The sequence below is a fragment of the Aspergillus pseudonomiae genome, assembly GCF_009193645.1.
Source record: "Aspergillus pseudonomiae strain CBS 119388 unplaced genomic scaffold BDV37scaffold_130, whole genome shotgun sequence".
Lineage (NCBI taxonomy): Eukaryota > Fungi > Ascomycota > Eurotiomycetes > Eurotiales > Aspergillaceae > Aspergillus > Aspergillus pseudonomiae.
In genome coordinates, this window is record NW_022476122.1 from 44,509 (window position 1) to 70,513 (window position 26,005).

General features: G+C 49.9%; 12 protein-coding genes across 12 annotated transcripts; 6 read left to right on the plus strand and 6 right to left on the minus strand.

Moving 5' to 3' along the window:
• Positions 1–61: 61 nt before the first annotated feature.
• On the plus strand, positions 62–550 carry BDV37DRAFT_288816 (uncharacterized protein; the record flags this gene model as incomplete). Its single annotated transcript, XM_032088331.1, has 1 exon — positions 62–550. One exon carries the CDS (start codon positions 62–64, stop codon positions 548–550), a length of 489 nt encoding a protein of 162 aa, XP_031935424.1.
• A 1,297-nt stretch (positions 551–1,847) lies between these two features.
• BDV37DRAFT_288817 (uncharacterized protein) lies at positions 1,848–2,468 on the minus strand (the record flags this gene model as incomplete). Its single annotated transcript, XM_032088332.1, has 4 exons — positions 1,848–1,892; positions 1,946–2,039; positions 2,102–2,306; positions 2,363–2,468. 4 exons carry the CDS (start codon positions 2,466–2,468, stop codon positions 1,848–1,850), a joined length of 450 nt encoding a protein of 149 aa, XP_031935425.1.
• Positions 2,469–4,368: 1,900 nt separating this feature from the next.
• Positions 4,369–5,470, minus strand: BDV37DRAFT_276391 (arad-like aldolase/epimerase; the record flags this gene model as incomplete). The annotated part of the gene is made up of 5 exons (XM_032085553.1): positions 4,369–4,649; positions 4,710–4,767; positions 4,816–5,009; positions 5,065–5,143; positions 5,198–5,470. 5 exons carry the CDS (start codon positions 5,468–5,470, stop codon positions 4,369–4,371), a joined length of 885 nt encoding a protein of 294 aa, XP_031935426.1.
• Positions 5,471–6,089: 619 nt separating this feature from the next.
• Positions 6,090–8,080, plus strand: BDV37DRAFT_291392 (Clavaminate synthase-like protein; the record flags this gene model as incomplete). The annotated part of the gene is made up of 3 exons (XM_032088925.1): positions 6,090–6,236; positions 6,417–6,945; positions 6,997–8,080. 3 exons carry the CDS (start codon positions 6,090–6,092, stop codon positions 7,737–7,739), a joined length of 1,419 nt encoding a protein of 472 aa, XP_031935427.1. The 3' UTR covers positions 7,740–8,080.
• Positions 8,081–8,155: 75 nt separating this feature from the next.
• On the plus strand, positions 8,156–10,327 carry BDV37DRAFT_276393 (Zn(II)2Cys6 transcription factor; the record flags this gene model as incomplete). The annotated part of the gene is made up of 6 exons (XM_032085554.1): positions 8,156–8,233; positions 8,291–8,385; positions 8,416–8,707; positions 8,741–8,788; positions 8,822–9,959; positions 10,092–10,327. The coding sequence occupies 6 exons, from the start codon at positions 8,156–8,158 to the stop codon at positions 10,325–10,327; spliced, it is 1,887 nt and encodes a 628-aa protein (XP_031935428.1).
• A 738-nt stretch (positions 10,328–11,065) lies between these two features.
• BDV37DRAFT_291396 (GNAT family N-acetyltransferase) lies at positions 11,066–11,967 on the plus strand. The gene has a single exon (XM_032088926.1). It carries the CDS (start codon positions 11,146–11,148, stop codon positions 11,872–11,874), a length of 729 nt encoding a protein of 242 aa, XP_031935429.1. The 5' UTR covers positions 11,066–11,145; the 3' UTR covers positions 11,875–11,967.
• A 29-nt stretch (positions 11,968–11,996) lies between these two features.
• BDV37DRAFT_291398 (putative proline permease) lies at positions 11,997–13,689 on the minus strand (the record flags this gene model as incomplete). The annotated part of the gene is made up of 2 exons (XM_032088927.1): positions 11,997–13,302; positions 13,352–13,689. The coding sequence occupies 2 exons, from the start codon at positions 13,687–13,689 to the stop codon at positions 11,997–11,999; spliced, it is 1,644 nt and encodes a 547-aa protein (XP_031935430.1).
• A 1,005-nt stretch (positions 13,690–14,694) lies between these two features.
• Positions 14,695–16,035, minus strand: BDV37DRAFT_276396 (uncharacterized protein; the record flags this gene model as incomplete). Its single annotated transcript, XM_032085555.1, has 3 exons — positions 14,695–15,237; positions 15,497–15,892; positions 15,985–16,035. The coding sequence occupies 3 exons, from the start codon at positions 16,033–16,035 to the stop codon at positions 14,695–14,697; spliced, it is 990 nt and encodes a 329-aa protein (XP_031935431.1).
• A 777-nt stretch (positions 16,036–16,812) lies between these two features.
• BDV37DRAFT_291401 (SGNH hydrolase-type esterase domain-containing protein) lies at positions 16,813–19,760 on the plus strand (the record flags this gene model as incomplete). The annotated part of the gene is made up of 6 exons (XM_032088928.1): positions 16,813–17,962; positions 18,505–19,076; positions 19,123–19,315; positions 19,363–19,435; positions 19,483–19,537; positions 19,591–19,760. The coding sequence occupies exons 1-6, from the start codon at positions 17,250–17,252 to the stop codon at positions 19,758–19,760; spliced, it is 1,776 nt and encodes a 591-aa protein (XP_031935432.1). The 5' UTR covers positions 16,813–17,249.
• Positions 19,761–20,191: 431 nt separating this feature from the next.
• On the plus strand, positions 20,192–21,501 carry BDV37DRAFT_41236 (uncharacterized protein). Its single transcript, XM_032090597.1, has one exon. It carries the CDS (start codon positions 20,229–20,231, stop codon positions 21,477–21,479), a length of 1,251 nt encoding a protein of 416 aa, XP_031935433.1. The 5' UTR covers positions 20,192–20,228; the 3' UTR covers positions 21,480–21,501.
• A 351-nt stretch (positions 21,502–21,852) lies between these two features.
• On the minus strand, positions 21,853–22,482 carry BDV37DRAFT_291404 (uncharacterized protein; the record flags this gene model as incomplete). Its single annotated transcript, XM_032088929.1, has 1 exon — positions 21,853–22,482. The coding sequence occupies exon 1, from the start codon at positions 22,441–22,443 to the stop codon at positions 21,853–21,855; it is 591 nt and encodes a 196-aa protein (XP_031935434.1). The 5' UTR covers positions 22,444–22,482.
• A 1,621-nt stretch (positions 22,483–24,103) lies between these two features.
• BDV37DRAFT_41246 (FAD-dependent oxidoreductase) lies at positions 24,104–25,979 on the minus strand. The gene is made up of 3 exons (XM_032090598.1): positions 25,324–25,979; positions 24,580–25,262; positions 24,104–24,507 (listed from the first exon to the last, which is right to left on the minus strand). Exons 1-3 carry the CDS (start codon positions 25,944–25,946, stop codon positions 24,413–24,415), a joined length of 1,401 nt encoding a protein of 466 aa, XP_031935435.1. The 5' UTR covers positions 25,947–25,979; the 3' UTR covers positions 24,104–24,412.
• Between the last annotated feature and the right edge of the window lie 26 nt (positions 25,980–26,005).

A 26,005-nucleotide genomic window follows, 5' to 3' on the forward strand; every position in this document is an offset into this window, starting at 1 on the left:
ATTGTTTCTACTCCGCAGACGAAGATCTCCCCGTTGCCAATACGATAAAACATCTTCCAAAATGACATCCCACACTCCTAATCAAGCGCGGCTACCCTCGTTCAACAAAGATCCCGGCCATGTCCCACACTCAATCAAGGTTCCTAAAGCACCTATAGCATCTGCCTCCTCTGGCCGGAAACAGGAATCGGCTCGAGCCAGGACAGGAGGGTCTGGAATCCGAGATGATGCAGGGGTTGACTTGTGCGGCTGTGCTTCCGAGCATTTGGCTAGCCGGTACTTCTGTCCCGCCATCTCGAGTACATCGAATAGATCTACACTACCTGAGTCTACAAGAAAGGATATCATAGATCATCTGCGGGTGACTGAAGAAGAGCGCCGCCTCTTCCACAGCTGGAGAGAGAGTGCGACCCATCCATCAGAAGCCAGCAAACACAGAGCTCGACCAGCAACCGAAGATATATCACCCTCGAGTGAAGATATTCTGCACAATTTGCGAGTCACTGACGAGGAACGTCACTTTCTCCAGGGGTTAAGGGGAAATATCTGACGAACAGAGTGATTTGAAAGGCAAGTAGGAGCGGATTCTAGTATCTAGATGGTTCGTCATCAGGATACCTTCTGGATACAGGTTATTTGTATGGAATTGCTATTTTGAAGGTTAATATATTATATCACACTATTTCACAATCCTAACCCTTGTAGATGAATTTCTTTTTATTAGTGCTATTATGTATAAATTTATTGGTTCGTTGATACGCTTGATTATATTACTACTATCATATATGACTCCTGTATAACTAATATGGGCGATTCGGCATCATTAGTCCTTATAGATTCATAATATATAGAATAATTCTTTGGTTAATAGCTATACCGTAATCGACTGTTGTTATTATATGAAATCCTGCCTTATCTGCTTTCAATAAGGTGTGCTAGAAAAGGGTCTGTAACACTCGGCTGCGCATGCTCACCCTAGTCTCGACTCTCTAGTGCACCACGATGTGGAACTAGCCAAGAATATATTTAAGAGAAAGGGAGTTTGTACCTATTTCCCTTTCTTGGTATTCGACGTGTTTCTACTCGAGGTACAAGTGCGGAGGAAAAAAGATGCGTTTAATACTTCTCGCCCTTTGGTGCGTCTACTAGGGATGTGGCTCCTGCTTGGCAGTGCGAAGTAGCAGCTAGCTAGCTGACGGGTCGATCGGAGGTATATCTCGCATAAATCCAGTAGTGTATGAATCAAGTTATGATGTCAATGAAATGCACAACTCAGCTAGTCGTCAGGTATTATTTTTGCTGCCTAATGGCCAAGAGCTTGGGGCATCGGATAAAACGGACGGGATGATGGGTAAAAACCATCTACGGAGCCCGCGCAACCCATTACCCGCTGCGCTTTTCTGCGTTGAGTTTAGAACGTTGTAGTTTGGTAGGCGTGGTACCTCGGTGGGGATGAACCATCCGCGGAAGTGATAGGGTTAGCTTCAGAAGATACCCTAAAGTAGAAAAGCAAATCGGAGACAACGACAGTTCAATAGCTATACATACTTCTAACCAAGAAAAGGACAATAACCAGATTCGAAGACAGTAGCTCTGCTCGGATTCGGAAGTAGCGGATACAAACCGATGGAGAATTGGAAAGGATGCATAAATGAGTGATACCAACCATCCGGCGGCTACTTAAAGTCGTGGATCGGCTTACGCATTGGAGGTTTTCTTTTGTTTCATCTTCTTTTCTTTACTTTTTTGGTTCTCTATAGCTTTTATTTTAACACCTGCTCGTATCTACATCCCATCACGAAATCACATTGACCCATTAACTGTATAAACAGAAGACAGACTTAGTCCTATCCGCTCTCAATGCAGTTTGTGGTAACCAGAGGTGGAGCGACCTATTGTCATCAGTCAGAGAATAATGGTAGTGCCACCGGGATCTGTGTCTTACCTTGATGACGTCGCTATCGCTATATGAAAGGACAAGCTTGCCCGCATGCTTGCCCATCTGAATCTTACGGAACGCGTCGCCACAATAGATTGGTCTCTTTCACCAGATTAAATACTGAAGCACGCATTATGTAGGGTGGCCATGCTTCCACTGCACCCTGTATCCAGCGGGAACGACGGTCCCTTGAGGTCAAAGAAGTACGACAAGCGATTCGAGTACGTAGCCTCTCCGTTTCCTGTAACAATGTAAGATTCAGGAAGCTCTTCCTGATCGCGCATGAAGATCTTCTCGTAATCTTTGTTATACAGGGCAGTATATACAGACGCGTTACCACCCTTCAACCGGTCGAGCGTAAACCCGCCTTGGAATGTCAGCCATGGGGCGTCATTTTCATGGAATCGACAAAACCAAACATACCATTTTCAAATGCTTCATAGATAACCTCGAGTAGCAACCTCAGCTGAGGGTCCATTGCCTCCGAAATGTTAATATTCTTATTGTTGTAGTGATAGTGATAGGCCATGGGCTAGGCATCCTTACCTTGGCCTCAGCCGGACTAATATTAAAAAATGCAGCATCGAACCGGCTGATATCTTCGTCGAGGAAGTGGCCACCCTGCGTATTGAACTATGACAAAGTCAGGTCAACTTTCCCATGGCCACGTTTAAGCCACACGCCGGGAGATTAATAGTTGGGTGGGTGACCACCAGCGAATCCCTCCTGTTGTATGTTTTTCTTTTTTATCTATCTTCTGATAGATCGATAGATACTGCTTTGTCCTGAAATTGCGAGGAACTTTAAGCACTAGATATATCGGCACAGAGAGGTATGACCGCTCTTTGTCTTGGCATTGATCTTAAGGTTGAGGTTGATGGATGATCTGTCCAGCAATGAGATTGCCAGCTAAGATGCTAGGTAGCCCTTAAAGTGATTCTTGGGCCATCATAGTCCGGTAGTACCTGCTATAGAAGCCCTACTGACTTTCAGATCCTTTTTGGCTCTCATAGCAATTGAGCTGGATCACATCCAGTACTAGTTTCGAAACGAAAGAAAGAGGGTTTCGAAGTTCGCCCAGGTATGATCAACTTTTTCATTCCCGGGGTCCGCTTGGGGAGAGTAGCATACGTGCCACCATAGCTGTTGGAAGCATTCACACTGCTCTGGCTCATTCCATGTTCTGCTCTGTACAGGGTAGCACTGGGAACCCCCATTCTCTCTTCGCTACACCTGCAACTTCTAGAATGGAACTTGTCGCCGTGCGCGTTCAAGTTGGGTGGATGTTCGGAGGTTGTGGCACGTACGGAGTAACTTCAATTATTCTGGCAGCTGAACCGAGACCGACCTGCCAGAAGGAGTAAGTTATCTTGCCGATCTGAGATCCGCACACCCTTTCAGCTTGCCTTCAGCTGAATCGATGGGGTGTGGATGTGACCACGTACTAGCACTGCGCTACGATAGGGCCATAGAAGGATGCCCCTCCTTTGTCTGAAATACTTAAGATGGCTCAAACGCACATTTCCAGAAATCCAAATCAACCACCGCAACCACCGCAACCATGAGTACATATGTAAGTCTACCTACCTTAACGATTTACTGATTTACCATTTCTCCTTATTAACCAACAAGATCTTCCAATTCGGAGGCATAGTCCCTACCCCGGAAAACCCATTCGACGTGGCGCCAGCCCAGCCCATGGTGGACAGGTATGTTTGGATCCATTTATCTATTCTCCCAACAAACCTATTTCTAGTTACTAATCCTTTCATCAGGGTGAAAAAGGCATTCCAAGACAATTTTAACTGTACCATCACCCCCGGAAATCACTTTCCTAAAGGCATTGATGGGTTCAATATCGAGTATGTTCTGAGTTTTCCCTCTCTAGAATTATAAACTAATAACTCTAGAATTACCGGCCCTGAAAATCTAAGTGCGGACAAAAAGAAAATGATCAACGAGGCCCTCGATGATCTCCGTGATAATTATGCCTTTGGCGATCTTTTGTTCTGTTTTACCACGAAGGAAAACCCCGATAAGGTTGCGAAGAGCCCAATTTAAGATTGAAATCTAGACTTGAGATCTCTTCGCAATAGTATAGAACTGCAACTCTTTTGTTTTGAGTAAATGCTCTGATTGAAAATGGACAGCGTAGGTAAAGAAGCAAGTAGAATCATTAGTATCTATATTCAACCAGGAAGATCAGAAATAATCGAACCATCCAGTGGGTGGTTATAGGAAATCGGTCAATGCCCCACAGGCTCCTGAGATTGACGAAGTTTCCAAAATCATGGTGGACTAAATCGAGGGTTCAGACAATATAAAATAGTACTAACTTTACCAATAGATATGAACAGAATATACCAGAGATATGAAGCATAGAATCCTAGATAAAACTGTTGACGAATGGCTCTTGGCTTTGCATCATCTCAACGTCGATGTTCGCCCTTGCTCATGTATTCCTCGAACTCTAGATCCGGCTGTCCTTCCCAATAAAGCGTTTCGGGGTCGCTAGAGTTTTCAAATGTATATCTCGCGCTCTCGTCAGGGATAAGAATTTTCTGAAGTCCATTTGCCGCCGCAGCCTCGGCAAGTAGCTGACACTGACAAGCACGCTCCATGAGGGTCATCAAGAAGCATGCCTCCGACACTGTGGATCCTACTGTCAGAAGGCCGTGATTTTGCAGTATCATGCCCTTGCCTTTCGGTCCTATTCAATTACAGCATTAGTAAGTCTAAGTGGCACACCGTCAGGGAATGGCCAATGTACCTAGAGCAGCACCGATCCGATTGCCCTCTTCCTCAGTAAGCACAACACCCCCGAAATCCTATTATCATTTAGTATGGTGAACGAGAAACCAGGAAGATTTCAGTACTTTGTAAACTGCTTGCGCGTCACCATAGAGGTAAGCAGTATCCTGGGTCAACATCTCCAGAGGTCGTCCGAAAGCGCTCCATGCCATCCCATGGGGGCTATGAGTATGACATGCCACGTTGACATCCGGCCGAGCCTTGTGTACTGCACTGTGTATAAGGAAGCCTGCAGCGTTCACTGGCCGACTCATATTTCCTAAGAACTAAGGTTAAGAGGGGAATAATAGTTGGGCTGGAGAAAGGGACAGTACCACCGATGGGCATGCCCTCATGGTTTACAAGAATCATGTCGCTCGCCTTTAATACGGCAAAGTGCACTGCCAATGGATTCTGAGAGCATTAGCTGGTTTGCTCCGTGACTATAGTGGTTGCTATCGCCCTTACTGTCCAAAATGTGTGGGGATTCTCAGGGTCCCGAACCGAAATGTGGCCGGCCATCCCGTCCGTATAGTCTTTTCTTGCGAAGACTCGGAAAGCCAGCGCCATTTGCTCCAGTAACCATTGTCGATGGGCCGTAAAGTTCGGGTGTCTAGGAATACCTGGAAGACAAGCCCCTTGAGATATCAACTGGAGAGGCGTCTTCTTCTTCTTTTCCTTAAGGGCATCTGACTCCGTGTTCAGGGCCATATCGAGCGTCTCCGTTTTCGCTGGTACCATTGTGCTGGATTCTGTGACGAAGAGATAGAGGGCTTGGGGAGATTTCTCAGCAGTAGAGAAACATTTCAAGTTTTATAGCCTCAGGAAAGGGCGTTGATGGATCCTCAAATAGGTCGAAACCCACTGGCTAAACAACCTGAACCTGCTGTCAACGATGTATACAAGTGCACCAGTGTGGGTCGGTTCTAAACTGGCAGACGCCAGTGTGCCACTGCCATTGGCTCAAGCGTATTGATTTACCTTATTCAGTTTAGCGGGAATATCGAAAATGACACTAGTCCGTTCCGAGCACTCCATTTGGAAAGTATATACGATGCGAGTCACGGGTCACCACTCCAGTTAATGGCCTTCCTTGTTGTCCAACAAGTGCATCGTTCATCATCATTCCAATCACGCACACTACCACAAAATGAAGACGTACCAGATGCCGCGGTTCGTACAGATTTTACCAATCGGGTTAGAGCCACCAGCCAGCCAGATGTATCTATCCATGACCTTCGGAGTGATGGCTGTATGCGACCGTGAATACATAAATGAATGACCTCTCGCATAGATCTGACCCAGAACAGCTCCAGATCATATCATCCTTTCTGTCTTTACACTGATGTGCCTCCTTAACATGCAAGCCGCTCGAAAACTCCAAGTTCAGAATGTCCTTGGATGCGGGCGAGATAGATTATCGAGCCGCCGATTGCTCTCAACGTCACGACGCTTGTCACCAGCTCAGCTAGTGAACACCGGGAACTATAGACCGGACGCTCTGCATGTGAGTGGGTGATTTCATTCAGCACTCAGTGTGCGAGAACAAGACTGACAGGTTGTGCCGAAGCCACTATCAAGACCAAGTCGCCCAGTGGTTGACGGCTACCTTCACCAACCCTGTTCCTGGAAACATACCGGAAAGGTGGTGGGCAAAGTCCAGACAGCACATCCGATTGAAAGGCAGCCATCAAGGGTTTCCATCCCGGTAGACGGCGAGTTGGCTGAATTCTCGGCGGTACTACTGCGTGATTCATGCGCATGCCCATTATGCGTGCACGAGTCCACGAAACAGAGATTATTTTCTGCTGCCGACATACCTGCTGATGTCCATGCCAGAGCAGTTGAGATTGACTCTCCATCGGACTCGGTAAAAATCGCGTGGGAGAAAGATGTCCCTGGATACAAGAAAGAACACATTACAACACTGAGTATGAAAGCCGTGCGGAGGATGATGCAATCCGGCCGGGCTCCTGGGTCTCACGCAGATTCCTTCCCACCCCCAGTGCTGTGGAGCAAAGAGCCTCTCAACCTGCCAGACTACGACTATGACGCCTACATGAAGGACGATAAAACGCTGTATCAACTCATCAGTCAGCTACGTACTGAAGGACTAGCCTTTGTTACCAATGTCCCCGGTCTTACAGAGTCTCTCGCCACCATTGCAACTCGGATTGGACCGGTGAAGGATACATTTTATGGTCATACTTGGGATGGTAGGTCTCTATAGCGTTCCTCCCGGTGCTCAACTAATCTGTTAAATACAGTGCGGACTGTTCCGGCGGCGATTAATGCCGCCTACACCTCGCATGATTTGGGGTTCCACACCGACTTGCTCTACTTTCAGCAGCCACCGCATGTCCAACTTCTTCACTGTATCCAGTCTGCATCTTCTGGAGGAGCTAGCGTGTTTGCCGATGCGTTCAAGGCGGCGGTCGACTTGTTTCACACAGACAAGGACGCATTCAACACCCTTGCCACGGTCCCTGTGAACTACCATTACAACCATCCAGATTCGAATGTGTATCACACCACCAAGCCTGTCATCGACTTGGGTCCCCTTCGTGTGAGTAATACGGTATATACAAATGTCAGCGACTATTTGGAGGCCATGGACAGCCGCCAGGGTGGGAGTTCGGCTTCTGAGAGGAAGACGGCCACGCTTGTCGAAAGCCTGCAGAAGATCAACTGGGGCCCTCCATTTCTCGCACCTTTTTCCAACCATGAAAGCCCAACAAATCAGCCTGCTCTTTCGGCATTGAACAGCAAAGTCGATGAATGGCATCAGGCGGCCTCCAAATTCAATACTCTTTTACAACGCCCAGAGTATCTGTACGAGCGCAAGATGAAGCCGGGAGAGTGTGTATTATTTGACAATACAAGAACACTACACTCCCGAAGAGCCTTCGATATGGCTGATGTAGGAAAGCCAAGATGGCTGAGGGGGACCTATGTGGACAAGGACCCTTATTTCAGCAAACTGCGTGTGTTACAGCATAAGTTTAGCTAGCAGGAGGCAGGTTGATGCTTGGCAACATGTTCATAAATAGGGAGTGTTGAAGCCGTTTAGGATAGACCATAAGACGAAAGAGATCTATGTTTTTTGGACGGTTTTAGGATGGTAGAGTCGGTATAGCGTACAAGACAATGGCCTCGAAGCTACCACCCAGCAACAACCCCACCACGGGTGTTATATAGCCCAATCAAAGTATCCACACTGGCTAAGGCCTATAGGCCCTTTCTGCAGTCGGTTCTGGCTGCCTGTGCAGTTGTTATCAGTGAACATTAATTGACATGCGGTAGTCACGTGGCGCCTAGTCACGAAGCCGAAGCAAGGGTGCGGGGCTTTTCAATCGTCAAGACGACATCTTCAGAATCAGCCGGACTAGATTGTCTCGGGGAGAGGCTGTCGGTAAAAGAACCTCAATGAACCGCATAAACAAGCGAACCCGTAGCAAGGCGCCAAAATCTCGACTGGGCTGTTCGCGGTGCAAGAGTAGACGGGTGAGTCACGATAGTGGCGCGAGAGGCGCTCGCTATTCGAAATTCTGACTCCAACAGATTAAGTGCGATGAGACCCGTCCGGCGTGTCAAAACTGCATAAAAATTGGGTGCTCGTGTCCCGGGTTTCAACAGGTATTGCGCTGGTCAACAAAGTACGAGCGGTCTCAAAGGACATGCTCAAGAGAAATACCTGCCGATCAGTCGAGGGGGCTTGACAGTCTGCTATCTGCAGACCAAACAAATGGAGATGATGATAGCAGCCAAATGAGCCAAGGCATCAATATTGCAAGCGCCCCGAATGCTTCACACGACGGACTTGATGACTTGGCTGTTGACCCTAGTCTTCCCTGGCTGCCTCGGCTTCCTACACCTCTTCAAACTACCGCCATTGAGTCCGGCGTGCGTCCAGATGCCGGTGATACGTGGGACACAAGTGTAAACCCAGCATCTGGCATTCCTGACTCACAGTATAGAGTGAATACCACACGGAGCTCGAAGATTTTACAGGCTCCTGCCCATCTACCAACGGAACTGATTGAACATTGGTTTTGTCATGTTTGCCCCCTGTGGTCTACATTTGATTCACAGACTAGCTACAATCGCCAACTGGCTTGGAACTCATGGAGCACATCGAAGGCTGTTTTCTATACCATACAAGCGATGTCCGCCGCTCGCCTTTCGGTCAGCACGCCGCAGTTTCGGTACATCGAGCGGTCGCTGAGATCCCAGGCTGCGATGGCCATTGATGAGGCAATTTATCTAGTGCGCAATTCACAGTCACCAAAGGTGACGTCTGACCTTGTCTACGCGGTTTTTACATTAGGCAATTCGTGGAATTGCACCACGTCGACCGTATCAAACTATCCATGGCTGGAGTCTGCCCGCGAATTACTTTCTATATGGGGAACGCAACTATCCTGCTCAGACACAGCATTACATGCGTACTTTAGCCAAGCTTTGGGTTACTGGGAAATGCTCCTGGCCGCAGCGGGGCGCGGTTCAGTTCCTTTGAGATTGGAGAGTAAGAGGCGACACTACCATGTTAGGCTTTACCAAGGGCTGCAACTTTCAGGTTCCAACGCGAATGGTACCTCCTCCGAGATATTACCAAATGATCCAGAGCAAAGCCTCCTGGGGACCAGACCCAACTCATGGTCCGGCATTTCCAATGAGGTTATTGATGTTTTTGGTCATGTCTTGGCGTTGTGCTGTAATATGAGTCGCCACAGCAAGAACACAGGGAGCTTCACGACTGTCATGGCGAGCGAAATGCTCTGTGACTTATCTATCGCGCACGACTTACAAAGACAGTTATTGGCTATGGATTTTGAAACCCTGGTTCTCATGGACGAAATCCAAGGGTTTCCCGTCCAGACGGGGGATGACAATACACCCATCGGTCATCTGTTGCAAACTGCAGAAGCATATCGACAAGCCGCCTTGTTACAGTTACACCTTGCGTTCAGTGATCTTCCGATGGTATCACGAGAAGCGTATCACGGCTTCTCAGGGATATTACCTACCGATGGAACAGACAACACAGTCGAGAACCAGCAATCTCGAGCGACGTATCTCCTTTCATTGACCCTAGACCTTGTTGCCCTGCTCCATCAAATACCTCCCCAATCGGGCTCGAGGTCTATCCATTTGATGTTGTATCTCTCCGCAGCCACGGGCCTCAGATTTGAAACCATGTTGGAACCGGGGCGCATCCCCAACGCGGATGGTGATATTCAAGGCGTGTATCCATCCTCTGACCCCATGTCGGATTCTTCCATTCAGGAAACCAACCTATTTTCGCCTGAATTACCGAATCTGACGTTTCCCGTAAATATTGATCATGAACTCATTATGAGAGACACCACGGATTCAGTCATTCCACGGTCAACCATGGAGGTATCCAGATCAAGAGATCTTGTCCTAACGCGACTCAGTAGTCTCCAACAGACGCTACCACACAGACGAATGGAGGAAACAGTACAGTTTGTGAGAGATATATGGAGGCAGTATGATGATCAGGAGTCACAATGTCTTAGTATTGCTCATTGGCTGGATACTATCACGGAGAAAGGATTAGTTGTAACGTTATGGTAGTTTTCTGTGAAATGTAGAAACCCTTTTAGTATATTCCTTACCTAGAATCTTTATTGCTATATAAAACCATAGAAGCCCTAGTTCTAGATATACCTTTTCATGCTCTTTATCCACTGGCCACAGCCGGACCTCTACCGGTCAAGGTCTGCGAGGGCGGCGATCAAATCCATTTAGCTTGCAAGGCCAAACTCCAGGGAAACTGACTTCCAATCATTGGGACCACTGCAGTCCAAACACGTCCCCATTACTCAGTGCAGCGGGTTGATTTATATTTATAAATCTCACAGATGGCATGAAAACAGTGCGTGGACACATAGTGTCAAGATGCCGGGAATATTGAATAAATGTACACGTAAAGCACGAGAAATTATGCTTGCCAGGAAAAGCAATTATTTGTACTCTAAGTATACACCCCTGAAGAAATAATAATAATAAATATATATATATATAAAAAAAAAAAAAACCAAAACCAGGGACCAAGATACATCGATGTTAGTATAATATCAAGCATTGTCAAAGATAGGGCGCGACAACAGCCAAGAAATCTTAAAGCAAGAGTACTCAATGACTCAAAAGCGCCCATCTGATCAAGAACAAGCGTTCGTATTTATGCAACCTCGTATTCGACTACGACAACAGAGATCGACCACTCACTCTATTCGCCTAGGGACTACATACTATATAGCACCAAACCCAATCCAGTCACCGACAGACATACATATATCCGCTTTAATCTACGTTATCTATATCCCTAAAGCAAACACTACACCTCCACCGACGAAAACCTATCCCAAATATAGTACAAATTCTAACTCAACATGCCCGACACAGTCCAAATCCGCCGCATAACACCCCCGGACATCCCGCAGATGGCCCAGCTCGCCTCCACAGCCTACTTCCACACGCCCCTCAGCCAATTCCTCAGCCCACACCGCCATACCTACCCAGCGGACTTCACCCGTCGCTTCGCCCAGTCGATGCGCGCCCGCTACTATAACCCCAGGTGCATCGGCTTCGTCGCCGTCTCTGCCTCCGACCCAGGTACACCAGTGGGGTATGCGCAGTTCATCCGTCTGGGCGAGGACAAGGCCGCACGGGACCTCATCGCGGCGCAGAGCTCCATCTGGAATACGCTGCGCCGGTGGTGGGTGACCGTCCGGACGTGGATTGAGACTCTCGTGCGGCCGGATCGGTCGGTGGATGCGGATGCAGTGGCCGAGTTTGAGAAGGCGGTTGAGGAGGATAATGTGCGGTTCTGGGAGTCGGCGGAGATGAAGCGCTTGTATGGCGAGAGGTGGCATGCACAGAGCGTGGTTGTCTCTGCGGACTGGAGGCGCAGGGGCATTGGGAGGCGGTTGATGGGGGAGGCGATGCGGCGGGCGCAGGAGGAGGGAGTGGTTGTTGGACTCGAGGCGAGTGGCGATGGGGAACAGCTTTATCGCAGCTTGGGGTTTGAGTTGAGGGGCAGGTTTTGTATGATTTTGGGGAGCGAGGATGGGAATGTGGGTGGGATTATGATGTGGAGGCCTACGGGGGAAGTGGATTGATATTTGGTGCTAAAATTCGTTGGATGTCCATATATGTTACATGGTGGTTTGCAGGTAGGTGTGTTGTAGGTAGGGTTTAATGTAGAAGTGAAGATACGCTACACATAATGGAATCCTGGCCATCACCACATCTTCTCCCACATCCGTCTAGCCCAGTGCATCTCTGCCAGCTCGGCCTTGCGTCGCTCTTCAAACCCGCCCTCCTCCCAGATCCGACACTCGGCGTCAATCTCAGCTTTTCCGCTGTAGATGTCTGCCGTCGCGGGATCGACAAACTTCGTCTTGTGGTACAACTTCCAGAACAAGAACATGACGACGAAGAACGCCAGCCCGAAGTATGAGGTGATGAACCCCTGGACGCTGAACGGCGAGAACACGTTGAACCCGTTGAACAGCGTGATCAGACTGCCGATCGTCACGGCCCCGATGGCAAAGTATGGCTGGCAGGGCGCGGCCCAGGGCAGTGCCGTCTTTCGGTCGACTCCTTGGGCCTTGAGGGCGCGGTACCAGCCTAGGAAGACGCAGACCATGCTGGTGTAGGTGATGATCAAGGCGCAGGTGGTCAGGTCGATGAACCAGTAGAGAACGGTGACGGCGGAGGTGTCCGCGACGAGGAAGGAGATGCAGGAGAGAAACGAGACGGTGATGACGCAGTAGATTGGGACGCCGGCTGAATTGCACTTGAGGAGGAATTTCGGGGCCTGGCCGTCTCGTGCGAGCGAATAGAGCGTGCGACTGGAACTGTAGACATAGGCGTTGCCGCAGGACCACCCTGAGAGGAGAATCAATACGTTGATCAGGTCTGGGAGCCCGTGGATGCCCAGGTTCTGGATCCCGATGACCCAGGGAGACGCATTCGATCCGGCTGCGCCTGAGTCGATGGCAGATAGGAGATGAGGGTCTTGTGGCGAGCAGATGATACCCACTGCCAGGACTCCGACCACGTAGAAGCCTACAATTCGGTAAAAGGTCATTTTGACAACACGCGGGATGGTCCAGCGTGGATTCTGGATCTCTCCTGCTGCTAAGGCTGGTAGATCGGGGCCTGCCACTGAGAACGCTGCATAGACCATGACGGAAAAAAGCCCGAGAAATCGTCCCGTCGGGCCGTCGGTATAATATTCGTACATCACCCCATGAGTCCAGTTCCGGAATCCATAAACATCGTGTTTCGGATTACCGCCGACCATGGTAATGAAGGTGAGCATAACAAGACCGATCAACAGGAGAACTTTGGTGGAGGCCATGATGAACTCGCTCTCTCCGTAAAACTTCACCGCGACGATATTGAGCAGGAAGCAAACAACCAGCGCCATGGCGACCCAAGCCGCAGGGTTGACACTAGTGGTCCAGTATCCCATCACAGTGGCCACAGCAGAGTATTCTGTACAAACAAGCATTAAGCCGCCATAGAAATAGACCCAGCCCCTGATAGATATGTTAGTAACTCGCTGCCTAAGGAGTTCGAGAAACACACATTGCAAATCCAAACGCAGGATCGACGTATCTAGCCGCCAGCTCGAAGATAGAACCTCGAATCGGCAAGTACGCACACATCTCTCCAACACAAAGATTGACAGGCCAGACGAACAGAAGCCCATAGAACATGTAGCCCAAAAACACAGACAAAGGACCTGTATCGCGCAGATATGACCCTATACCCACGAACAGACCGGTTCCGATAGAGCCACCGATCGCCATCAACTGCACTTGTCTAGAAGAGAGACCACGCTGGGTCTCTTGATAGGTCACTGTTCCATGACCGGGCTCTTCTTTTGAGACCTGATGGTCATCTATAATACTCTTCTTATCCATGTTGCCAATGCATTCGGACTCTGGAAAGGAGGGGACAATGGGCGGGGGACATCCTGAGTTTAAATGTCGCACGACCGGACGAAGAGCACAAAGTACTGGTACCGTGCGGGGATGAAGAAAGATAATGATAACGATAAGTCCTATAGACGCTGGTATGATTCTGGGTAAGTCTACTCCAACTGGTCAAGATCAGTGCTCAAACTAGTGAGCTTTAGCGTGGGAATTAAGCATAAAGTTGATAAGAAACGTCTCTATCTCAGCTTCCACGAGCGGTGCTTGTCCGACAGACGATACCCGAACAGGGAGGAGATGGCGATGCCAATGTTTTGCCAAGTGATAAGCTTATCGGAAAGGGAATTGATTGCGTTCGGACGGGTTGCTTAACCTATCGTTTACTTGAGAATAATTGGGTATCAGGCCACGAGAGTTCAACTAAGATAACTACTCCAACGAGGGCGCGAGGGAACACATGACCTATCCCCGCCTTGGGATAGCTTCAAGTTAAAAGGAGTGGAAAATGCGGGGAGGTCCAGCTCATGTTGCATTGGATCCCGCACGCGAGATCGGCGAGCCTACCAGGGCCCTTGCCACTCAAACACGCTTTCCCCTCTATCTCTGAGCGGACCATAAACGATGCTTTGAGCATGGTCTGTCGGGATAAATCGCAGCCCTACTTGGTCCTACACCGGCTTGTTATACCCCCATCCGTTCGTAATCATGATTACAAGCACACCTCGATGGATCATGAGAGACAACTGAAAGTAACATTTGATGCTGCTCTGTCTCCCGACTGCGAATTATCATGCTGGGTAATCTCGTCCCCGAGTCTATTATGCATTTCAGGCAAAAATCCTCAAGATGAACAAAGTACAACGATCCAGGATATCAACCAAACAACAACCTATGCCCTAAACATTTTTGCCCTGACCGGTGCTCAGTCTCCGTCGTATCAAACAAAACATTATCCTAACTCCCGTGGCATTATCATACCGAGACACTAGCCGGTCACCTTCCATCGGTCCGATAGTGAACTGCGGAATCGGGTGCCTCCAGCTCGGTGGGTGCTACATTTCTTGGCGGCGGTGACTGCGGCATAGACTGGTACATCGACGGATCCCAGCCATATTGTCCTTGACCGGACATGTACGTGCGATTGGCGAGATCCGGGCTCGGCATATACGTCGCTTGGTCGCCAGGAGGCTGCGCGCTATCGAAGTCACTCTTGCGTTCCCCGTGGCTGTTGAATAGAGCCCAGCGAGCGGTCCGCTCCGTGGTCCCATCCTGCGATGTCATCCACTTCTTGTAGACTTGGTTCCGGCCCATGACGAAGAAAAATGCCACGAGCAGTCCGATGAATGCGACGGCTCCAACGACGATCCCGGCTATGGCGCCGCCGCTGAGGTGACTTCCGGACGAGGACGGCGAGGGGCTGGAAGTCGCTGATGAGTTGGGAGTCTCGCCTTCGGCAGGAACGTGCTCCCATGGTTCAAGCTGGTAGGGGTACTTGATCGCTTTCTTGTTTTGATGCTCCCACGTCATATTGGCGGTCTGCTTCTGTCAGCAACGAGAGATTGCAATTGAGTATCAGCATCACTGACCGGATTTATCACCCCGACCATTCCATTCTCGTTGCATGAGCCGATGGCGGTACAGTAGAAGAAGGTAGGCTGGAGCTCTATTAGCATGTGCGATTGAAGATCTGTCGCAAGGGTAGGTCTTACCTTAGTGTCATTCACAACCAACGACCATGTGGGTGGCTAAAGATGTCAGTAATCGACGCGGTCATCACCATCGGATGTGAACCTACCGGTCCTATCACCTGTCCATTCTCTTCGTTGAATTTGTTGAAATGGCCGGAGTAGAAGACGGGACCACTGGTCTGGGCAGGCACACATGGTGCATCGTAGTCTGCTCTTACTACTGAATGGTTTCGCGGATAGAATTCGAAGACAATTACGTCGCCGACAGATGCGTTGACGCTGCTGGGTACATACTGATGCGGGTCACTCCGCGGTCCAACCTGGATAGTATGTGTTGCGGCTCCTTTCGACGACGTTTGAGTCGCTGTGGCACTTGCCTCCGTTGTAGTTGTCTGTGCGGACACCCCCAGCCGTAAAGAAGCGATAGTTATCAACAGCCATGTCATCCGATGAATGAGCGACATAGTTGGCATCTGGGGATGAAACGGGGAGGGCTTCATGCGCTCACGGTGTCATGGTAGACGATCGGGAGGAGGGAGAAGGAGCCAGCGAGGCAATGAGAAGAAGAAAGGCCCTGAAGAGTGGGCGGCCTTACCAACGGAGGAAGCTTACTGCGAAGATGCAGGGTGGCTGCCATGCCAGCCATGACGCAGAACCATTCTCCTCTATTGGTTACATTTCCCAAGACTTTGGGACAAAGGCTGAGTTGGTCCAACCATCGGAGACGAACGAACCATAGGGAACAAAGATGACAGCGGAACTTAAACTAGAAGGGGTAAATTTGCTGTTCTCTCGCGAGGTTGTTCAGCATGGATGTGCATTTGGTCGTTGCACCCGGGACGACAATGTTGTCCTTTCTTAGCAATTCGTGCAGTGGGCAATGCTAAACCTAACCATCTATGAAGATGCACTAGAAACAGGGCGCCACCCAGGCCGAATCGATACGTGTAGCTATTTATATTCGCCGGTACCAATCTTGCTGCGAGACTTGTGAGGATGGATATAGGGTACAAGCCCTGAGCAAGAAACATGTAAAATGCCTCCACCGATAACACTGGATTAAGCATGGAACCAGGTTCTCTGAATCAGTATACTTTGTAACCACGGTTCTAAGGAAAAGTTTACCACGATTCCTTTGAGCCTCGCTGGCGCCCAGACCCACTACCTGAACCATCGGAGGTCTTGGCCAACAACCAACAAAGAGGCGATGCAACCTGCACTGTCACGTTCTCGCGGGATACGAGGTTTGTTGTCACTAAAGTTGCCGGCTCCATAATTAAGGGCTTTTTCGGTGGTGCCCTGTTTCCTGGCTGTGGACGAACCAATGGTATCAATACGAGGGACCAGGGGGCCTTAGCCACTTGGGTAGGAAGTGTTGCCCAAGCCAGTCCCCTCTGCCTCGGTCACTCCGAACATTCATTTATCAGCGGTCGTAACCCTCACAAATTATTCCCATGCCCCTATCCCCTGATGTCGCCCTCATCTAGTGTCCAGTTCCAATCTGGTATCCTCGTGGGGGATCCTTCATTCCTCCCGCGCGATCGATCTTCCCCAGACACTAGACGGCCCACAGTGGGATACGCCTAATTAATTCTCATGATGCCATATGCTCGAGTGAATCTAGACCGGAGTACCATCCCTATCTAGGAAATGCTTCATTTACACATGTCCCCGCACTGGCTCATTTCCTGCTCTGGTCCGTAATGTACCCCTGTAGGATTACATAGCTTCTCACATGCTAGAAGTCTTCGACTGCTGGAATGCCGAGATAGAAGAATTTACCCCGAATGTAGATAAATACTAGCGATCGCTTCACCGTAATAGGGGAAGTCCACGTTCTGGAACCTGCAGCCCACCACCATGAAGCTGTATCTCCTGTTCTTCTTCTTCCTCACCCTCCACGCGCTGAGTGTGCCACGGTCCGCGGCGGACAAACCGCCGTTCTTTCTCCTGGCTGGCGACAGCACCACCGCGGTGCAAACGACGAACGGAGGGGGTTGGGGCAATGGATTCATCCAGACGACTTTGGCCAAGGGCGCCAAAGGCCAGAACTACGGCCGCAACGGAGCCACAACCGTCAGCTTCCGCACGCGAGGGGACTGGGACACCCTCCTCAAGAAGCTTGAGGAGGTGAAAGCCAATTATCAGCCCTACGTGACCCTCCAATTCGGCCACAACGATCAGAAGCCGAAAGCCAACATCACCATCGCAGAGTACACGACCAACCTGGAGACTTTCGTCGGAGAGGTGCGGAATGCGGGGGGCGTGCCCATCCTAGTGACTCCACTTGCTCGGCGCCAGTATGATAATTCCACCGGGGTGCCCACAATTATCCGGAGTCTGGAAAATGAGCGGGTCACGACCATCAAGGCCGCGAAGAAGACGGGAGCGTCGTATATTGACTTGAACCGCGCCAGCACGCTGTACCTGAATAGTATTGGGCCGGTCAGTGCGCACATGTATGATTTGAAAGCGGGTGACTCGACGCACTTGAACGCGGCTGGGAGTCAGGTCTTCGGGGGAATGGTCGCCGGCTTGATCATCCAGGATTTCCCCCAATTGGGTGACGCGGGGTTTGTCCATGTGGATCCGAAATTGCAGACGGCGCTGGACAAGGGCCAATACTATTGGCCACAATGAGCGTGATTTCTGTACTCTTAGAGGCACATTCGGGGATGTGATTTGATAGATTGTAATGAGTAATTAGGGCGGTGGTGGATGTTGTTTGCTGCTAATTTTACCGTTTTGGGTAATTTAATCAACTACGTCCCGACGTCAAGTTCGGTCCGACTTTCCGCTGCACCGCTGTGCTGTTCAAAATTATATAGCTTCGTGAGGGATCCTGTTCACTGCTGGATACGAATATTAGCTTTCGCATTGCTCGCCATGGAGTCCGTCCAAGTAGACTCTCCGGAGCCAGAACCACAGACCCCAAGACTACTCCTGAAACTCATCAGTGCTGGTTTTGCGTTTTATGTGGCGGGCGTCAATGATGGGAGCTTGGGAGCGCTGATTCCGTATATTCGAGAAGCCTACGACATAGACACAAATATGGTGTCTATAGTGTTAGTTCACCCGCCATATCTTCAAGTATGACACTGATGTCAGAATGCAGGTATGGCACGACCTTTTGCGGTTGGCTTGTCGCCGCTCTCTCCAATAGTCATCTGAGCCAGTATCTGGACCTTGGCGTGTTTTTGGTCATGGGTGCAACGCTACAAGTCCTGGCCCATGCCCTGAGAGCCTGGTTACCTCCGTTGCCTCTGTTTGCGGTGACGTTTTTCATTGCGAGTCTTGGCCAGGCGTACCAGGACACGTACGCGAACACGTTCGTGGCATCCGTGAAAGCAGCGCATCGATGGCTCGGGTTTATCCATGCGATGTATATGGCGGGGTGTCTCACCGGACCCTTCATCGCCACAGCAGTAGCATCGGCAGGAGCACAGTCGCGCTGGGAACTGTTCTACACGGCGCCGCTAGGATTAGGCGTCATCAACTTTGTCCTTGTGGTTATCGCGTTCCAGGAGTCCTTGACCTTTAAGTGTCCTACGCAGGGTGAGATGAGCTCTCAGGACGCAAGACAAAAGAGCCCCATGCAAGAGATAAAGAAGACTCTGGCGCAGCCAGGCGTGTGGATTCTGAGTTTGTATTTCTTCTTTTTCCTCGGTGCCGTTATCACAGCTGGAGGTAAGTTATCCACCTTTTCATGGGAGTACAGGTACTTATAGTGTAGGCTGGATTGTGGAATACCTGGTCCATGTGCGCGATGGCGACCTGAAGGACATGGGATATGTCCCTGCCGGCTTTTACGGTGGCGGTTTCTTAGGCCGACTGATATTGGCTGAGCCGACCTATCGCCTGGGGGAGCGACGCATGGTGTTCATTTATGTGTTGCTCTGTGTGGGATTAGAGTTGGTTTTCTGGCTGTGAGTTCGGTTGAAGCCGTTGCGCGACGAAGCACTAATGCGACTAGTGTACCAAATATCATTGCCGAAGCAGTAGCCATCAGTCTTCTTGGGTTCTTCTCAGGCCCTTTCTTTGCAACAGTAAGTTGTCACCGCGTGAGTTGCTAGTTGACTCATTAACGTCTCAGGGTATCTCGGTCGCATCGAAGATATTCACAGCGGACATTCGCTCATCGGCACTTGGTATGTCGCCCTGATGCCTATAGGCGTAGAGGCAAGCTAATAATCAGCGGTAGCGTTCATCTTCGTCCTCGGCCAGGTCGGAGGGGCTGTCTTCCCAGCCGTTACTGGTGTCATGGCAGCGAAGGTCGGTGTATCAGTGCTGCAGCCTATGCTAGTCGGGCTGCTCGGCGCTACTGGTGTTTCCTGGCTGATGCTCCCCAAGTCTCGATTGCATCACGATTGATAGACTGGAATCTGTCCGTTGAAGCCTCTCTATCAAGACCAGATATTTATATTGAGCGAGTAGGCCTGATCTAAGTCGTGAAGAGGAGTGTAGAACAATACTTCCTAGATTGACAAAGCTTTCCGACTGGTTCACTAGCCTCGCAGAACAACAGATCGATTGCATAACTGGCGAGGGAATATCTCTACACAGATTCACATCGTGGAAAGAATAATTACTGATCGATATATTCTAAGCCACTCAAGCTTACACGAGTGATCCAATGATCTTCACGGCCTATACCAGATGGGGTATAGGCTGACCAGGAATGAAAGTCTGCCTTAATTGCCCGGCCTCAAACTCAGCCACTTTGTATATCCCGTCAGATGACGTCGGCTTCGCTAAGATTTACGAAAGTAGTTGCTTTATATTGTTCAGAATTCCCAGTGCACCCTCTAGACTTCAATTACATGTAAACAAGAACACACCATGCCGCAAACTGCGAAGACCGGCAACGAGAACATCAATATCGACCTCGCCTCACCCCCGGGCTGGACATACATTGGTGGGGATACTGTCATCGGCAATGTAGTCCGCCGCTCACATATCGTCACCCCCGATGCAATGGTGACTCTTACACTGGTCGGACGCGTGAAAACAAAGATCACGGTGAAGAGGAACAACGGGCAAACGACCAGCACCAGCCATTACCGCGGTCGCTGGCAACTATTTCACACATCGCGCGAGACTCTCTTCCACGGACCCTTACATCTTCCCCAGGGCAGTGTGAACAACCCGCTTACATGGCCATTCTCAGTTGAGATCCCCACACGACCATCATATCAGGTGCTGCAGGGCCACTGTCCGGAAGAGAGTTACCTGCCGTTGGATAAAGAGACCCTTGTCCGCAGCACATTGCCCGCAAGCTTTTTCTCCAGTGGTCGCGGCTGGCGTACCTCCTCTGAGGCCTTCGTGGAATACTACCTCGAGGCTCAGCTGATATATGGTCGCTCCGGGTCGTTTGAGACTGAAATAGCGACTTTTCCTATCACGATTCGACATGCCCCGCAAGCCGGTATCTTCAACTATGACCTTCAGTCGCGCGTGCTCGCCGGAAGGGCCAAGAGTCAACGGCTACTGCCAGGAATGGAGCATGCGGAGCTATCGCTGAAGCAAAAGACGCAAAAGCTCTTCGGTTCATCCAAGGTGCCGGAGTTTCACTATACGGTTGAGGTCAGTTGGCCTTACGCCATTCAGCTTGATCACCCAGCACCTGTCCCGATTATCATTGGCGTCAAGCCTTCCAGCGCAAGTCCCGAGATCAGCGATGTCAGACAAAAAGTTCAGTTAAACTGGGTCAACATGGTCATAAAGTCTGAGACTATGGTGCGAGCACCAGGAAACCTCACCCCGACATATACTCACAACCACACTCATTCCTCGTCTCATCCCATTGGCTTGAAGCAGGCCTTTCTGAGGCTTGAGAACCCTATCGTCTTTACTACCGGAAAAGGGAACGAGCCGGTTGACATCGGCAGTATGTTTGGGCTTCTCTTTCATTCTAACGGTTCGACCGTTGGGGGTCTGCGGAACACTACCTACACGGGCCCGTCCCCTGACTTTGTCACGTATAACATTCTGCACAGGAATGAATTGGAACTGGTGGTCTCATTGACTGTCGCAGAGGAAACAAAGGAGTTCAAAATGAGCTCAGGACTAAAGATATTCGCTGCGGAGTGAAGTGGAGTGTTTTTGGAAGTACTGTACATAGATATACCCGAATGCTGCTTATTAGTTAATTTACAGTAATATGCTGAGACTCGTTCAGCTCTACCTTAGCAATGGCATCTCCTATATTTCTCTAACAGATCCCCTAATTTCCTTTCTTTTTCATCTTATCCCTTCGCCTGATTTCGGTGATCTCTATACAATTCGAAGTCAACATACTCCCTGAAAAGTCCATACACAGTGATATAAACACAACGAATCAAATCATTCCTATGCAAATAACATCAAGTAATAACAACCTCGGCATGCTTCTCCCCATATAGCCCCCTTCTAACCCACCAACCCCCAATCCAACCCCCAGACCGAACGCTACTGTATACCCAACCTACAAAACCTGCACCCTCGGCCCCGTAACCCCAATATCCCACCTAATCTCAACCCGATCATTAACCCCCACAAACTCAAACCCAATCATCTGCCCAGCGGGACAATCAAACTCAGGATACCCCTGGTAAGCCAACACCCAGTCCGCAGTGCCCGGTTTGGGAACATGAATCCGACCGACATGCTCGTCCCTAGACTGGACGATAACCTCGGCCACCTGCTTCGACACAGACTGCAGCGAGGCGCCCGAGTCAGACGCACTGGCACTGGCGCCGGTGGGCTTCGTGGCGGTGAACACGTCGGCCTGTTGTGAGCCGGTGGAGACGTCGCGGTCCCAGAGGTCGAACAGGAGCTTGCATTTGTGGCCGTCAGCAGTGGCGGGGATGTCGAAGGTGACGATGCTGGTCGTTTCGTCTGCTGCGTTGCCGTTCTTGACGACCAGGAGTTGGTCCTGCGGGTCGAGCACCCAGTTACCCGTTTGCACCCAGTAGCGGTAGGTTGCGTAGGGCCAGAGGAGGGAGTCCTGCCGGGGGGTCGGGGTTGCTGTGGTCAGGGTGGTGAGGAGGGTGAAGGTTAGGAGTAGGAGATTCATTTTGATTGATGTGGTATGGATTGGACTGTGTGATTGACTATGTAGCTGAGTAGAATGCTGTTGATTGTTGATTGTTCTGGTTTCTGGATGTGCTGAACTGAACTGATCGAACCTCATATTTATACACCCCCCCTCAACCTCCACCCATACCAACACAGCCATTCATCAAATGATGATATGTCATGCCTACTGATTCGGCCTCGTACTCGGATCATGGACGCAAGCTTCCCATTGCTGCTGTTTCTCTCGTCGCCCCATTAACTTTCGCCAAGAGAGATCCTCGTATTTACCTCTCGCCGCAACGGTCGCCAGCGACAAGGTGACGTCCAGCGGATCCTATATCCGAGACAGCCAGATAACATTCCACCCACTCCCGCGGTTTCCACATGGCATTGCAATGCTCGGAAGCCAATTTATTGGCGCATGGTCTGGCTTCACAAGGACATACAGAATCCAGGCGTTGTCTGATTGGACATCCTCCGGGTCTGGGGACTCGGGTCATGACATCCCAGATCCGTCATCCTGGCGAATCATAGCCAGAGATATATTTAGATGGGTTGTGAAGTTAGAATAAGGCCAACCGGTGGCTGGATGGGCGTTGATTGTGGGCTGGGCCTTGTTCGCATATTGGATGTGTTTCGGGTGCTGCGGTGTGGCGTTATCCGGGGGGTGGCCCTATTCCCTATGGTGGTTCTTGGGTATGATGTGTGCTCTTCGTGTCTGTTAGTTGTGGGATGCGATGGTCAAATCCTTCGAGGTCGTGATGGGGTATCCCGCGATGCTGTCTTGGCTTGGACAGGTCATTCTTGGGAGTCAGGTAGTGAGAGGTCATATGTCCCATGACGAGCTGTAGAGTCGAGAATTCGAGTCGGAAATAACTCTGGTGTAGGCCTGACATACCCGTAATAGCTCATGAGGCTTGGCATTATAGAGCTGTTACTCTGTGAGCTTTGTAACCAGATATTAGTGTGTATACACCGTGAATTTGGCATAGACATCAAACTTACCGGGCTTTATGTGATGTACTAACACTTCTCATTCACCAATATAGCTGGTCCTGATAGCCATGTAACATTGCATGTATATTGTGCCAGTTTTATTTACCCATGTCTTTTGCATCTGACTTAGTCTGGCCATGTCATGTCTCTCACCAACATCCTTATCCTGGAACAACTGGGTCAAGCTTAGATTTCCTATACGACAAGAAGACAGCCCCTCTCACCATGCTCCCACAATAAACCACAATTATAGACCTAGCTTTAAATACAAGCATATAAACAATGACTAACAAAGTCTTCATTGTCCTTTCACGCTGACAACAATAAATCCTTTGTCCATAAGCATGGACCATGAACGTATGCTCTTAGATCATTCGTTCCAAAGACACAACAGCATCTATAGCACAAACAGATTCGCACACGAGAACCAATTCAGAATACTGCTATACCCTATATATTATCTACATATTCTGCGTCATACCTGGCTATAGGTCGAAAAGGTATGTCACAGCTCATCCGCCAGAACAACCACCCCAGAACAACCACAGCAGAAACCAATCCATGACAAAAAGAAAAGATCCAAAAATGGGACGCCACTGGTCTGTCACCTACCAACAAGTATCGCACGGAGCAAGTCAAGCTAACACATAGCCACCAGCACAATATGTAGAAAGGTATTGGGCAAGTCTTGCCTTAAGAACGGCCACTATCAGAGATGTGGCACATGCGGGGAGTATTTCCCGCCTAGTCGTGAGAACTGATGTCCGTATTGTGAGAATAGGCAGAGTAAAATGAACGACAGGATGGAGAGGGATGTAAGTGAGTGTTTGGATTTATTGATGAAGGTTACAAGAGCCAAGTTTGGGTTTGGAGCTGGGTATTGTTTTGTATCAATGTACATGTTGAGACGATACATAATCATATCGTTCTTGGAGTGGAGAGTGGAGAGCTGCGTATACATGTTGTGTATATTATGTTTTACCTTCCAGCACCTTCTGTACCTCATCCGCGATATTATAATTGAAGACAGCCTTCATCTCCTTGCTAAAGAATCGTGGAAACCAGCCTTAATCTGTCAGTAGTAGTTCCAACAAATGGCACGCAGGCTAGAGCTAAACTAGAAAGATATAATACTCACCAAGGATCCATAGAAAGCTGTACATTATATATTCCTCGATAACGCTCATATCACGCTTGATATTTTGTCTCCGCTTGGCATCTTCAAGAATAGCCTGGACACGAGGGATGCGGAGCTCCATATAGGGCTTGGCTGCGGTCGAGATCACTCCTTTTACATCAATATCAGGCCCATGGGTCTCATATTCCTTATGTAAATAGTGACTCAAAAACAGAACAAACGCCTCAACATCCTCAAGCGCCTGCGACGAGCCTTGTCCCGAAGTAGGAGGCAATGCATGAGCTGCATCACCGACTAGAACGACGCCATTCCGCTCCCAGGTCGGCAGAGGCGGCATCGTCCAGGTAGGATACATATTGCTGACCTCCAGTGAGCCGAGGACCTTCCGAATAACTGGATCGTTCCAGCTCGAGTAGCGTTCTCGCAGTTGACGTGCGACATCCTCCTTGTCAATCGTTTTCGGGTTCGGACACTCATCGACTTGGTACGTTGACCACCAGCCGAGACTCTCGCCCGGTTCGGAGACATGATATGGTGAGTCCCTGTGAGGTGCCGATCGGGCACTGTCGGTGTAGAAGTAGCCGAAGAAGCCATTGCCCCCGGTGATGAAGTTCATTGAGCCTTTCTCGACGTCATCTTTAACTTTGTCGGCTGCAATAAACCCGCCGACTCCTGACAAGCCTCTGTTTATATCGAGTTAGCGAAGCCGTTGCTGCCCCGGTGCACCCAGCGGGAGGTACATACTCATAATGAGGGGGAAAGGGATCCTCCCCTGCCTCAGGGAACAGCGCCCGTTTAACAATCCCTTTCAACCCATCCGCACCGATAACCAAATCCGCCTCCACTGGCGAACTACCATCAGCAAAGCGGACTACATTCCGGCCCTCCGGGCTCGCAACAACTTCTGCGACCCGTTTCGTCACAATATCGCGATCCGGAATGCGCATGCGGAGACACCGCCAGAACCAATGTCGGCTACACCCGACCGTATGAATGGGTAATTCAGTCGGCGAAGTTGGCTCATCCGATGCGTCCATGCGTACGAGCAAACGTCCGTTTTTGTTTTTCATGTTGCCCGTCGGAACTACATATCCGCCACGGACGATGTCATGGAGAAGATCCTCGTCCAGACGTTTTAGAACGTTGAGGCCGTTAGGCCCAATACCTAAGCCACCGCCCACGATAAGTGTCGAGGAGTGGGTTGGACCATCACGCTCGTCGCAAGTGGTGTCCTTGTTGGTGTCGTAAGCTTCGTAGATAGTGATTTCATGGTCCTGATCTGGGGCGGGTGGTTTGGGGAGATGCTTTTTAAGTTGGAGGTATGCGGTACATCCGGAGATGCCGCCGCCGATTATTACTATTTTCATGATTGATTAAGGCGTACCAGTGCACGATGCAATATGATCGTCGAAGGTGGTTTAGATGT

Bases quoted from the DNA above. Each gene is read 5' to 3' on its own strand.
- BDV37DRAFT_291396 (XM_032088926.1), top strand. From the start codon at position 11,146: ATGCCCGACACAGTCCAAATCCGCCGCATAACACCCCCGGACATCCCG.
- BDV37DRAFT_41236 (XM_032090597.1), top strand. From the start codon at position 20,229: ATGCCGCAAACTGCGAAGACCGGCAACGAGAACATCAATATCGACCTC.
- BDV37DRAFT_41246 (XM_032090598.1), bottom strand. From the start codon at position 25,946: ATGAAAATAGTAATAATCGGCGGCGGCATCTCCGGATGTACCGCATAC. The intron at 25,263-25,323 runs GTATGTACCTCC...CGATATAAACAG, and splicing joins CCCTTTCCCCCTCATTATGA to AGGCTTGTCAGGAGTCGGCG. The intron at 24,508-24,579 runs GTGAGTATTATA...TGACAGATTAAG, and splicing joins CAGCTTTCTATGGATCCTTG to GCTGGTTTCCACGATTCTTT.